Genomic DNA, 14,383 nt, shown 5'->3' on the forward strand with positions numbered 1-14,383 from the left:
AGACGGTCTTCCAGACAGAGGGAACAGCAAGTAAAAAACCCAAAGGCAGGAACCTGTTGGCCCTTTCAAGGAAGAACAGAGATGAGCATGGCTAAAACAGTGTTGTGACAAAAAGCAGGGAAATTTCTTAGGGAACTATTGCTGGAATCCATATGGAAGGTGGCGATAGTGCAGATCAGAGGGGAACTTTGGAAGAGATAGTTAAATTCTGAATATATTTTATATGTATTGACACTTAATATGCAAGTGTAAAAGAAAAGCAAGTATATATCAATGGCTTTTGAACTAAAATAATGGAAGAATGGAGTTGTCATTTATTGATCTGGATATAACTGCAGAAAGGGCAGACTGAGATGAGAGTTGTTCAGTTTTGGACAGGTTGACTTTGTGTATGTTTTGATAAATATATTGTACATGTTGCTATTTACAGAGAAATGTAAAGGCACATCAAACATAAAGGTGTAGTACTAAATCATGACTGCATAAAATTATAATATATACTATTCTGCTGTAGCAATTTTGTAGCCACCTCCCGTTGCTATTTCATTGAGGTCAAATGTTTGAAATACCCACTTTAAAAAATGTGTGACACTAATAATCTCCACCTGAGCAGTTAGTCTCTTCAGTAAGTTGCATATTGCAGTAAAAATGATATTTCACAGTTCTAGCATATTTCTCATCTTGTTTAGTATAATACCATAAACCTTGAATAACATCATGGGATCTATACTAAGTGCCATTCGTGATGCTGTAAATGTTCCCAAGAAGGCAAGTTATGACAAAAAAACTTGAGTTGCTTAATATGTACCATAGATTGAGGTCTGCAGCTGCAGTTGACCACCATTTCAAGATAAATGAATCCATCATAAGGACTATTGTAAAAAAGAAAAGAAAATTAGGGAAGCTGTGAAAGTGTCACTGACACTTTTTATGGAAGGTTTTTGAAAATGCAGTTTTATGTGGGTATGTGATTGCGAAAAGAAAAGCCTATCTATAAACACTAATTTGATTTGAGAAAAAGTGAAGTCATTATATGACAAGTTAAAGCAAAAGGATCTAAATCTACATCAGTAAAGGATTTAAAGCTGGAGAATTTAATGTCAACAAGGGATGGTGTGATGATTTTAGAAAGACGTTTGGCTTAAAACAAATTGTCAAGATAATAGGAGAAGCAGCAGATGCTGATCAAGAGGCAGCAGACAAGTTCCCAGATGCTATTAAGAAAACTGTTGAAATGTAAGGGTATCTTCCTGAAAAAATTTTCAGTGCAGATAAAAGTGCCATATTCTGGATAAAAAAAAAAATGCCACAAAGAACACTTATTAATAAGGAAGAGAAGCAAGCACCAGGATTTAAGGCAGGAAGAGATAGGCTAAGGCTACTGTTTTGTGCAAATTCAGTCAAGTTTATCATCAGAAATGTCCTTATCTCTAAAATTACTAACTCCTGGGCCTTGAAGGGAAAAGATGAACATCAGTTGCCTGCTTTTCAGTTGTACAACAAGAAGGCCTGGACAAGAACCCTTTTTCTGGATTGATTTCATCAATGCTGTGTCTGAAGTCATGAAGTATCTTGTCCATAAGGGGCTGCTTTTAAAGTTCTTTTGATATGATACTGGACAATGTGCCTGGCCGTGCAGAACCCCATAAGTTCAACACTGCTTTAAAGAAGATGTACAGATAGCTAACAAGTGTATGGAAAAGTGCTCAACATTACTGATCATCAGGGAAAGGCAAATTAAAACCTCAATGAAATGTCACCTCATACCTGTTAAAATGACTGCTATTAAAAAAAAAAAGCCACAGGACAACAAATCTTGACAAGGATATAAAGGGAACCCTTTTACACTGTTGGAAGGAATGTAAATTGGTGCAGTCGCCGTGGAAAATGATATGGAGGTTCCTCAAAGAATTAAAAGTAGAATTACCATTTGATTCAGCATTCTGACTTTTGAGTATGTATCTAAAGGAATTGAAATCGGATCTCGAAGAGATATCTGTACTCCTGTATTTATGACAGCATTATTCACAGTAACCTAAGATATGGAATCATTTCATCTCCATTAATGAATAAATGGATAAAGAAAATGTGGTACACACATACAATGGAATATTACTCAGCCTTTAAAAAGAAGCAAGTCCTGCCATTTTCTACAATATGGATGGACCTGGAGAAAATTATCTTAAGTGAATTAAGCCAGGCAGAGAAAAATACTGCATGATCTCACTTGTATGTGAAATCTAAAATAGTCAAACACAGAAGCAAGAGCAGGGGCTGGGTGGGAGAGAAATAGGGAAGTATTAGTCAAAGGGTACAAAGTTTTGATTATACAAAATAAAATTTGGAGATATATTGTGTGTATAATATAGGGGCTATGATTCACAGTACTGTATTTTATACTTAAAAATTCCTAAAAGGGTGTATCTTATATTAAGTCCTTTTACTACAAATGGAGAAAAAAACAGGGAGGAGACAACTTTTAAAGGTAATGAATAAGTTTTTGGCATTGCTAATGATGCTGGCTTGATGGCTTTACAGGTGTTGACTTATTTCCAAACACATAAAGTTGTATACATTACATATCTGCAGCTTTTTATATGTCAACCATACCTCAATAAAACAGTTTTAAGAAAAGAAAGGGAGGGGAAAAATATATATCAGGTGTGAATTGTTCATTCATTAGAAACTAAAGAATATTTAGCCATGAATTGAGTGACTGGCCCATATTAAGTACTCAATAAATATATATAAGATTAAAAATCCAAATTGTAAAAAGTCGAAACAGCAAATGAAGTGTGAAATGAAGCTGGCAAACCAGGCACAAGCAGATCATGTAGGATTTTGTCAATTGTACTAAGGATTGGGGTCTTAATATTAAAAGGAGAAAAGGGATTTGTTAAGGAGAAGAAGGATTTTTTAAACAGGAAAGTGAACTGATGAGGTTTGATTTTTTTTTTTTCTCTTTTTGGAGGTGGAGTCTCGTTCTGTCACCCAGGCTGGAGTGCAGTGGTACAATCTCGGCTCACTGCAACCTCCGCCTCTGCCTCCTAGGTTCAAGAGATTCTCCTGCCTCAGCCTCCGAAGTAGCTCGGATTACAGGTGCCCATCACCATGCCCGGCTAATTTTTAGATTTTTAGTACAGACGGGGTTTCGCCATGTTGGCCAGGCTGGTCTTGAACTCCTGACCTCAGGTGATCTGCCCACCTTGGCCTCCCAAAGTGCTCGAATTATAGGCGTGAGCCACCATGCCTGGCCCTGATGAGGTTTACATTTTAAAAGATCATCATGGTTGCAGAATTGAGATTGGAATACAAGGGAGCAAGAGTGGATGTTGGCACACCAATCAAAAGACTGTTGTACCAGTCCAGGTAGTTTGGGATTGTGGAAATAGAGAATTTATAGATTTGAGGAAAATTTAGGAGATAAATAAACAGGAATTTCTAAAACAAACTGAATGAGAAAGTGTCAGAGATGTCTCCAGAATTTTTTGACTTGTGTAAATTAATAAATATTAGTGCCAATTATTAAATTCTGAAACTTCATGAGATCTAGATTTGTATTATGAAGTTAGTTTAATTTTACACATGTTGATTTTAAGGTGCCAATGAAATATCCATTTGGAAATGGTGGTTAGGATATTGATAAGGCAAGAAATAACTAAGATCAAAGCAGAACTGAAGGAGATAGAGAAGCAAAAAACCCTTCAAAAAAATAAAGATCAACAAAATTGATAGACCACTAGCAAGACTAATAAAGAAGAAAAGAGAAAAGAATCAAATAGATGCAATAAAAAATGATAAAGGAGATTATCACCACCGATCCCACAGAAATACAAACTACCATCGGAGAATACTATAAACACCTCTACTCAAATAAACTAGAAAATCTAGAAGAAATGGATAAATTCCTTGACAAATACACCCTCCCAAGACTAAACCAGGAAGAAGTTGAATCTCTTAATAGACCAATAACAGGCTCTGAAATTGAGGCAATAATTAATGGCTTACCAACCAAAAAAAGTCCAGGACCTGACGGATTCACAGCCGAATTCTACCAGAGGTACAAGAAGGTGCTGGTACCATTCCTTCTGAAACTATTCCAATCAACAGAAAAAGAGGGAATCCTTCCTAACTCATTTTATGAGGCCAGCATCATCCTGATACCAAAGCCTGGCAGAGACACAACCAAAAAAGAGAATTTTAGACCAATATCCGTGATGAACATCAATGCAAAAATCCTCAATAAAATACTGGCAAACCGAATCCAGCAGCACATCAAAAAGCTTATCCACCATGATCAAGTGGGATTCATCCCTGGGATGCAAGGCTGGTTCAACATACGCAAATCAATAAACGTAATCCAGCATATAAACAGAACCAAAGACAAAAACGACATGATTATCTCAATAGATGCAGAAAAGGCCTTCGACAAAATTCAACAGCCCTTCATGCTAAAAACTCTCAATAAATTAGGTATTGATGGGACGTATCTAAAAATAATGAGCTATTTATGACAAACCCACAGCCAATATCATACTGAATGGGCAAAAACTGGAAGCAGTCCCTTTGAAAACTGGCACAAGACAGGGATGCCCTCTCTCACCACTCCTATTCAACATAGTGTTGGAAGTTCTGGCCAGGGCAATTAGGCAGGAGAAGCAAATAAAGGGCATTCAATTAGGAAAAGAGGAAGTCAAATTGTCCCTGTTTGCAGATGACATGATTGTATATTTAGAAAACCCCATCATCTCAGCCCAAAATCTCCCTAAGGTGATAAGCAACTTCAGCAAAGTCTCAGGATACAAAATCAATATGCAAAAATCACAAGCATTCTTATACACCAATAACAGACAAACAGAGAGCCAAATCATGAGTGAACTCCCATTCACAATTGCTTCAAGGAGAATAAAATACCTAGGAATCCAACTTACAAGGGATGTGAAGGACCTCTTCTAGGAGAACTACAAACCACTGCTCAAGGAAATAAAAGAGGATACAAACAAATGGAAGAACATTCCATGCTCATGGATAGGAAGAATCAATATTGTGAAAATGGCCATACTGCCCAAGGTAATTTAGAGATTCAGTGCCATCCCCATCAAACTACCAATGACTTTCTCCACGGAATTGGAAAAAACTAAAGTTCATATGGAACCAAAAAAGAGCCCTCATTGCCAAGTCAATCCTAAGCCAAAAGAACAAAGCTGGAGGCATCACGCTACCTGACTTCAAACTATACTACAAGGCTACAGTAACCAAAACAGCATGGTACTAGTACCAAAACAGAGATGTAGACCAATGGAACAGAACAGAGCCCTCAGAAATAATACCACACATCTACAACTATCTGATCTTTGACAAACCTGACAAAAACAACAAATGGGGAAAGCATTCCCTGTTTAATAAATGGTGCTGGGAAAACTGGCTAGCCATATGTAGAAAGCTGAAACTGGATCCCTTCCTTACACCTTATACAAAAATTAATTCAAGATGGATTAAAGACTTACATGTTAGACCGAAAACCATAAAAACCCTAGAGGAAAACCTAGGCAATACCATTCAGGACATAGGCATGGGCAAGGACTTCATGACTAAAACACCAAAAGCAATGGCAACAAAAGCCAAAATTGACAAATGGGATCTAATTAAACTAAAGAGCTTCTGCACAGCAAAAGAAACTACCATCAGAGTGAACAGACAACCTACAGAATGGGAGAAAATTTTTGCAATCTACTCATCTGACAAAGGGCTAATATCCAGAATCTACAATGAACTCAAACAAATTTACAGGAAAAAAATAACCCCATCAAAAAGTGGGTGAAGGATATGAACAGACACTTCTCAAAAGACATTTATGCAGCCAACAGGCACATGAAAAAATGCTCATCATCACTGGCCATCAGATAAATGCAAATCAAAACCACAATGAGATATCATCTCACGCCAGTTAGAATGGTGATCATTAAAAAGTCAGGAAACAACAGGTGCTCGAGAGGATGTGGAGAAATAGGAACACTTTTACACTGTTGCTGGGTCTGTAAACTAGTTCAACCATTGTGGAAGACAGTGTGGCATTTCCTCAGGTATCTAGAACTAGAAATACCATTTGACCCAGCCATCCCATTACTGGGTATATACCCAAAGGATTATAAATCATGCTGCTATAAAGACACATGCACACATATGTTTATTGCAGCACTACTCACAATAGCAAAGACTTGGAACCAACCCAAATGTCCAACGATGATAGACTGGATTCAGAAAATGTGGCACATATACACCATGGAATACTATGCAGCCATAAAAAATGATGAGTTCATGTCCTTTGTAGGGATATGGATGAAGCTGGAAACCATCATTCTCAGCAAACTATCGCAAGGACAAAAAACCAAACACCGCATGTTCTCACTCATAGGTGGGAATTGAACAGTGAGAACACTTGGACACAGGAAGGGGAGCATCACACCCCGGGGCCTGTTGTGGGGTGGGGGAAGGGGGGAGGGATAGCATTAGGAGATATACCTAATGTAAATGACGAGTTAATGGGTGCAGCACGCCAACATGGCACATGTATACATATGTAACTAACCTGCACATTGTGCACATGTACCTTAGAGCTTAAAGTATAATATAAAACTATATATATATATGTATAAAGGATATTGATAATGCAAAACTAGATCTCACAGAAGACTATAGGATTCCAGATATAATATAGGAATGGTAATGGGTTGATAAATATCTCCCAAAAAGTCATGTTCATGAAGAACTTCAGAATATGACCTTATCTGAAAACTGGGTCTTTGCAAATTTAATTAGTTAAGATGGAGTCATCATACTGGATTGGGTAGGCCCTAAATCTAATGATTGATATCCTAGGAGAGTGCACACAGAGAGAGACAGAGAAAACTGCCATGTGAAGACAGGTAGAAAATGACAAGGATTACTAGTAATCACCAGAAACTGGTAATGGAAGAAACAATGAAGTATTCTTCCCTAGAGCCTTCAGAGGGTCTGTGGCCTAGCCAACAGCTTGATTTTGGACTGCTGGCATCTAGATTTGTGAGAGAATTAATTTCTATTGTCTTAAGCCATCCAGTTTGTGGTTATTTTGTTACTGCAGCCTGAGAAAACTAATACAAGAATTATCATTGTGTATTACGGTATAGATAAGATATCCTAGAGAAAGTATAGTTAGGGGAAGAGTATAGGTAGTGCAAAGGTTACAAATTGGCTATCACTGACAGAGGGTGCTCACAGACTAATTTTGGGCAATTTGGGCAATTTTATTATGCCCACCTTGTGCTTTAAAAAGCAGTAGGACCCAGCAGATGTGATACTTGGTTACCATACAAATAGGTTTATACCTATTACATCCTACCTACCACTTTATACATGTGTTTAACCACTGCAGGCATTTGAGTTTTTGAGCCTTTGTTCAAAGAAAGTATTAAAGGGATGTGGGGAATGGCAAGAGAAAACCACAGGAACATTTCATAGGCAGATAGAATGTGATGAGTCAGCAAGGGAGTATAAAGAGAATTAAGGCCACAAATAAGAAAGAATGGTATTATGGAAGCCAGATGAAGAGATTGTTTAATGAATGAGGTATCAAGAGTTTCCAGAAATCTACAGTATTTTTTAACCCATTGTGTTTGTTCTCAGAGATTACACTGTTGAGGGAAACAAGAGCTGCTGCTGACATGGTTAATGTGTGTGTTTTAGAAAGATAATATTGCTTTTAGTATAAAGGATGGGCAAAAAGACCAAAACAAAGCGACTAAAGATTTAATGAGTAGGTATTGCATTACCAAGTTAGTAGCTAATGAAGACTGAATATGAAAAGGAAGTATAATTAAGAGGATGTATGTATAAGAATTTAGAATAATGGAAAATGGTTCTAAAGTTCAAGCTTGTTTAGTTAGGTGGATAATGATATTAACACAAGAAGGAATAACTAGTACAGTCTCTAAAATTAAGAGATTATTGATTCTAAAGCTTGCAAGAAATACTAAGAAATAGGATAGAAAAGAAGAGACTTCATCTATTCCAAAATTATGGAAGTGAGGCTAGGGGAAAGCAGTTTGATTCACTGATAAAGGATGATTAATGCTTAATTTGATTAGATTTGAATATGGGTATATGAATGCAAAGAGAAGACTGATACATAAAAGTAGAAATGGTGAACTCTAACTTTGATTCAGGTCATATGAGGGAGCTTCAGTCCTTACTGCAGACAGAATAAAACTAATGAAACAGATTCTGAAGATAATATTGAGGATCTACATAAAAGGCTTTGTTTGACTTTGAGGGTTTGCTGCCTCCTTATCAGTTGTTTGCATTTAACTCCATTAGATAAAGAGCAAAGGTGTGAGGCCACTGTGATCTCAGCCACAAAGGAAACTGTTAACGCAGATTCAGAAAACTTCAAGATGGTTATGTAACCACGTGGTGTCCAGAGGAGTGATGTGTTTTCCTGTAGCTTTGAGCCAAGGCTGGCAGTTCCTGTAAACTGCAGTCGTATCTTAAAGTTCCTAGGTGTTTTGGATAGGAATTCAGGGAGCCAGGTGCATCAAGGAAGACTGCCCTTCTGTCCTTCATACGTTGTTAAATATTTAAGAGGGAGCTCTCTTACACACAGGTTGAGTACCCTCTGTCAGCCTTCGTTGTGGTGGTAAATAGTAGCTTTATGTGTTCTAAGGGAGACCGTAACCCTCCTTCAGCCTCATAATCTTCATCAGCACAAGTCAGGAAACATTTTTGAAGTAAGACCATCTTTTATTATGCTCCACTTCTCCAATCACAGCCCCATGGGCTCCAGGTGTGATGGCTCCCTTGCTGGCTTCCATCTGTATCACCTGGAAACAAGAGGGATCCCAGGAATCCTGTGTTTCTCTGCCCATATCTTCGCTTTATCACCAGAAATCAGTTGGGAAGCCCAGAACTCTGTTCCCATGGAAAAATTTTCGCCCCATCTTCCCTCTACCACAACACTTACAGCTTCACCACTTTGTCTCTAGAACTCTGAGAACTAATCCCATCATGCCTTTTATCCCTATTCATATTAGCTACCACCAGAGCCTGAGGACTCACAGCTCGTTTCTTATTCCTAGGACCCTAATCAAAGGTATCTCCATAAGCCCTTGGTTTTTACTAAGTATCCCATTTTCTGGAATTCACAGTCAGTCATTATCAAAATTGCCTATATATACTGCCTCTTCTCTGAAAGTTTCTTTATTTTCCTACCTAATCAAAACCTAGCTCTTGTAATGAAGCACACTACCCATACTCCTCAAGCAGTGGATTTCTCTCCCACATTCCTTATATGGAATAAGCCTCCATACTTCTCATTGCTAATCGTAGACTGTGTGTGTTATCTAATGTTGTGTAAGAAGTCACCCCAAAACTCAATGGCTTATAGCCACAACAATTATTTAGTATCTCTCATAGTTTCTGTGGGTCAAGAATTTGGGAGTATACTTGGCTATGGGTTTCTTGTATTAGATTTTTCCTTCTAATAATATACCCTTTCCAGTGTAGTGTATTTTTCATATATGCTGTACCCCTTTCAATCTAATGTTAAGTAGTATTTTTTCTAGTCCAAGTTTTCTTTAGATTATCACTGAGGGAAGACCTCTCTGCCTGGAGAGTAACTATATCCCACTGGAAGCTCAGTTTTTAAATTTTTGTTTCATATTTCATTAAATCTTCCTCTCATCCTTATGGCATGCTTCTTTATTAGATTTAAATCTCTGCTCAAATAGCACACCCTCAGAAAAAGACTCTGTGTTAATTAGAACAGAGATGTTTTATGGGTATTCCTGAGATATTGTTTCCCTTGTTCCCTGGGTTTCGCCTGTGACCACAATCATCATCTGTTTATTCTAGTGTGATATACAGATTTTGCTATATTCCAAGATTGCTGAGCTATAAAAAGTTTGGCAAACATTAAGATGAAGATTTAAATGTAAAATAGATTTAAGACCAAAGTAACAGTGACTTAAACAAGACACAGGGACATTTATATTTCAATCCAGAGGTCAACAAGTAGAACTGCTCTAGAAGCTCTGTACCAAAAAGTCTTACAGGAACCGAAGGTTCTTCTGTTTTTTTGCTCTACTCTCTACTGCTCTTGTTTGCATGGTCTTAGTTTGCTTGATACTGTGAACACATTCCAGACAGAAAAGAAATTAAGTAAGCAGGTAGGGGTAGAAAGTGTGGGTGAAAGAACATACCCCCCCATCCCTTTTAAGTACATGACCTGGAATTTGCACATATAATTTCTGCCCACATTCAATTGGCCACAACCTAGTCATGTAGCTATCCTAGTAGTTGCATGGAAATCTGAGAATTGCAGCCTCTAGTCTCAGCAGTTGAGTTCTCTGTTACTACTAGGAATAAGGAGAGAACGGATGGGTAAAGGGAGGAGTAGCTGTTTTATTGGTTAGTAATAAACCAGTTTGAATAAAATAGCACACCCCTGTCTCTCTAGCCCTTTACTTTTTACAGCGAGATCTGTATTTCTCTTTTTATTTGTCAGGAAAAAAATAAAACGCTTATTGTAACCCTTTCATTTAGCAATAATCATGTCTCACTTAAATCGTAAAAGCTTCAGTAAAACCCAAACCAGTCTTTGAAGTCATCTTGGAAATAGAAGAAGTAGCCCAGCGTCCCTAGGACTTGGATAGGCTGCAAGGGCTCTATGAGTCCTATGCAATTGTAACTGAAATTGTTTGTTAATGTACATTTATATAGCATGAGTGTTTAAGAGCATGAGTTCTGGATTCAGATTGCCTGAGTTTAAATTCCAGCTCTGCCTTGTGCTTGATTTGTAAGTAAGGCAATTGACTTAACCTGTCTGTCTGTGCTCAGTTTCCCTATCTGGAACATGAGAATAATAGTATACCTACTTCACAGAATTGTTCTAGGAACTGAAGCTAGTTAATACATTTAAAGGACTTACAATAGTGTCTCAATGTTAAGTGCTGTGTAAATACTAGCATTTTTATTGATACATAATATTTGTACATATTTACAGGGTATATGTGATATTTTGATAAATGCACAGAATGTGTAATGATCAAGCCAGGGTATTCAGGATATCCATCACTTCAAGCATTTATCATTTCTGTGTATTGGGAACATTTCAAATCTCTTCTAGCTGTTTTTAAATATACAATATATTGTTGTTAACTATAGCCACCTTGCTGTGCTATCGAATATTAAAACTTATTTCTTCAATCCAATTGTATGTTTGTACCAATTAATCTACCTCTCTTCATCTACCTCTCCCCACAGCACATATACCCCTCCCAGCTTCAGGTAACTGTCATTCTACTCCCTATCTCCATGAGATAATATTTTTAGCTCTCACATATGAGTGAGAATGTGCGATATTTGCCTTTTTGTGCCTGGCTTATTTCACTTAACACAGTGACTTCCGTTTCTACCCATATTGCTGCAAATGTAGGGTTTTTTTTTTTTTGACCAAATAATACTCTATTGTGTATATACCACATTTTCCTTACCTATATCTATTCATCTGTTGATGGATACTTAGGATAATTTCATATCTTTGCTACTGTGAATAGTGCTGCAATAAACATGAGGTTGTAGATATCCTTTTGAGATAATTGATTATTTTCCTTTGGATAAATATCCAGTAATGGGATTTCTGGATTGTATGTATGGTAGTTCTGTTTTTGTTTTTTTGAGAAACCTCCATGTTGTTTTTCATATGGCTAGCTACATGATTTGCATTTCCCTGATGATTAGTGATGTTCAGCATTTTTTCATACACCTCTTGGCCATTTATATGCCAACTTTTCAGAAATGTCTGTTCAGATCCTTTGGCTACATTTTAATTGGATTAGTTGTTTTGCCATTGAGTTGTTTATTTGTATTATTATTTATATTCCTAGGGAGGATCATCCATATCTTCCATCTGATTATCAGTAGGGTCTGTTATAAATTTTTATTTAATACCTGAACATCTGGATAGGCTATGATTGTAACATCTTTCGTAGGCTATGATTGTAAAATTTAAACTTGTTCTCTTTTAATCAAAAGTCATCTGATCCCTCATGGTACAGAAGTTTATTTAGGGGAATCTATCCCAATTGCGTTTTCTTACAAAGCACCTTTTTGTTTTTATTTTATTTTACTTTTTATAATATAATATAAATTAATATTTATGTTTATCTCGACTTTTTTTTAATTGTCACTGGGTTTGTTTTAAATAAAATTTTCCAGGTCTTAATTTAAAATAGAAATTGCTTTTTTTTTCTTTTCAAAAACCCTGTGGAACTAATAGTTCTACATCAGAAATTTTAACATCACCAAGTTGCATGTGTAACTATAAGTTGAGCAGTAGATATGTGATTAAGTAATGAACATTGATTTTTGTTTTTGTTGTAAAACATAGGTGCAATTGAGCTGAATTGGGTCATAGTTGAAAATATTACAGTCTGTTAGTATAATGAAGAAATAAGAGCCTGTACAGCTGTTCTTTTTCTGAAAGGGGAACATAGTGGCTAAAAGAAAAAATCTGATGCTTCAACATTGTTAGGAATGAATTTATATTGTCCTATAATAAATTGCCAAATGTCATATTTAATAAATCATTTTTAAAAAGTCAGACCAACAATAAATTTTCAATATCTCATTACTTATCTCCTATAGTTATATTGAATATCAAGAGTATTTGCATTTTAAATTGCTAAATCTTACAGAAATTGTTTTGGCAAATTGGTTGGTACCAGACTTGGAATTTAAACACAAAGCAGCTGTGTTGAGCAAATACCATTTTCATAACATTTGTATGCTTTCAATTAACAAACTGGAATGAACTGTTAAACATCACCATTTCCATGTTTAACTACTGTTTTTACTTTCTCAATGACTGATTTGCTTTCTTGGTAGATTATTTATTTTAACTGAAAAAGAAAGAATTTTATTTAAATAATCTGTATTTTTCCCCCATCTGCAGAACGTACTCAGGAAAAGTGGGGATTTCCAATGTGCCACTATTTAAAGGAAGAGAGATGGTGCTGTGGTCGTAATGCCAGAATGTCAGCATGTTTGGTATGGTTATATTTTTTCCTGGAGTAACAGCTTTATCCAGATGTTGTAGAATTTATTATTTTTGGCTAGTATCATGCATTCAATGCCAAATTTTGCAGAACATCCCATTAATGCTTTTGTGCATTGGAAATTATAAGAAAAAAATGACTTGCCCTTTAAACAATATCCACTCTACATGCAGTGTCATGATAAAATTATATGTATTTTAATTATTAAATAAAATATAATGTAAAGTGTTCAATACTTTATCCAACGCTCTGTGGTTTGTGTTTCTTTATAGCAGATCGTTTGGTTTCCTAAATTTTTATAGAATGGGAAAAATATTAAGCTAATTGAGATATGAAGTAACTATCTAATTAAATAAAACATTTATTGTGCTGCATTTGCCTAGTGCCCTCAGACCTAGAACACTCTAGCCCATAATGTTCTCTGTTCATGGCACTGTGTCAGTTTACAAAGAAATGAGTTAAATAATGTAAGTGATTTTTGTGTTATCAGAAAATTAAAATACTGCAGCTATGTAGAATTAATAAATTTAGAGATCTAAAGTACAACGTAAGGACTATAGTTAATATTGTATTATATACTGGAAATCTTCTGAGTAGATTTTAGGTGCTCTTACTGCACACACACACAAACAGTAATTATGTAAGATGGTGGATATGTTATTAATAAATTGCTTACCTATTATAATCATTTCACTAGATATAGATGCTGCTCAGCTTATGATGGGGTTATGTCCCAATAAACCCTTCATACGTTGAAACTACAGACAAAAATGCACTTAATATACCTAACTTACCAAATATCATAGCTTAACTTAGCCTACTTTAAACGTGGTCAGAACACTTAAACATTAACCTACAGTTGGGCAAAATCATCTAACACAAAGCCTGTTTTATAATAAAGTGCTGAATATCTCATGCAATTTATTGAAAACTGTATGGAAAGTGAAAAATAGAATGGTTGTATGGTATTCAAATTATAGTACCTACTGAATGCATATCACTTTCGCACTATTGCAAAGTTTGAAAGTTGGGAACTGTCTATATATATATAAACATCATGTTGTATACTTTAAATTTATGCAATAAAATATTTAACAAAGTAAAATAAAATAAAATACAGTTGATTAAATAATATGTTTAATGTCCAACTGCAAGATAAACCAATTCTTTTAGGACCCATTATTTCTATGCCTGTTACATAGCAATATAAGAAATAGTGTGCCAGTGTTCTAAGTTATATACTAGAATTATCTTAGAAATGTATTTATGCTAACATAATAATTTCCTTTGGT

At 35.9% G+C, this 14,383-nt stretch overlaps 1 protein-coding gene across 5 annotated transcripts in view; it reads left to right on the top strand.

Moving 5' to 3' along the window:
- The window catches only part of METTL25 (methyltransferase like 25), a 120,579-nt gene that overhangs the window by 59,394 nt on the left and 46,802 nt on the right, over window positions 1-14,383 (top strand). For all 5 annotated transcript variants that reach the window (XR_010108851.1, XM_003811648.6, XM_034936294.3 and 2 more), the window contains one exon: window positions 12,989-13,083. Coding sequence is in view for 4 of the 5 variants with exons in the window: in XM_003811648.6 (XP_003811696.2) it covers window positions 12,989-13,083 (95 nt within the window). In the remaining variant the exon portion in view is untranslated. The remainder of the gene's footprint in view (window positions 1-12,988; window positions 13,084-14,383) is intronic.

This window comes from Pan paniscus, chromosome 10 (genome assembly GCF_029289425.2).
Source record: "Pan paniscus chromosome 10, NHGRI_mPanPan1-v2.0_pri, whole genome shotgun sequence".
NCBI lineage: Eukaryota > Metazoa > Chordata > Mammalia > Primates > Hominidae > Pan > Pan paniscus.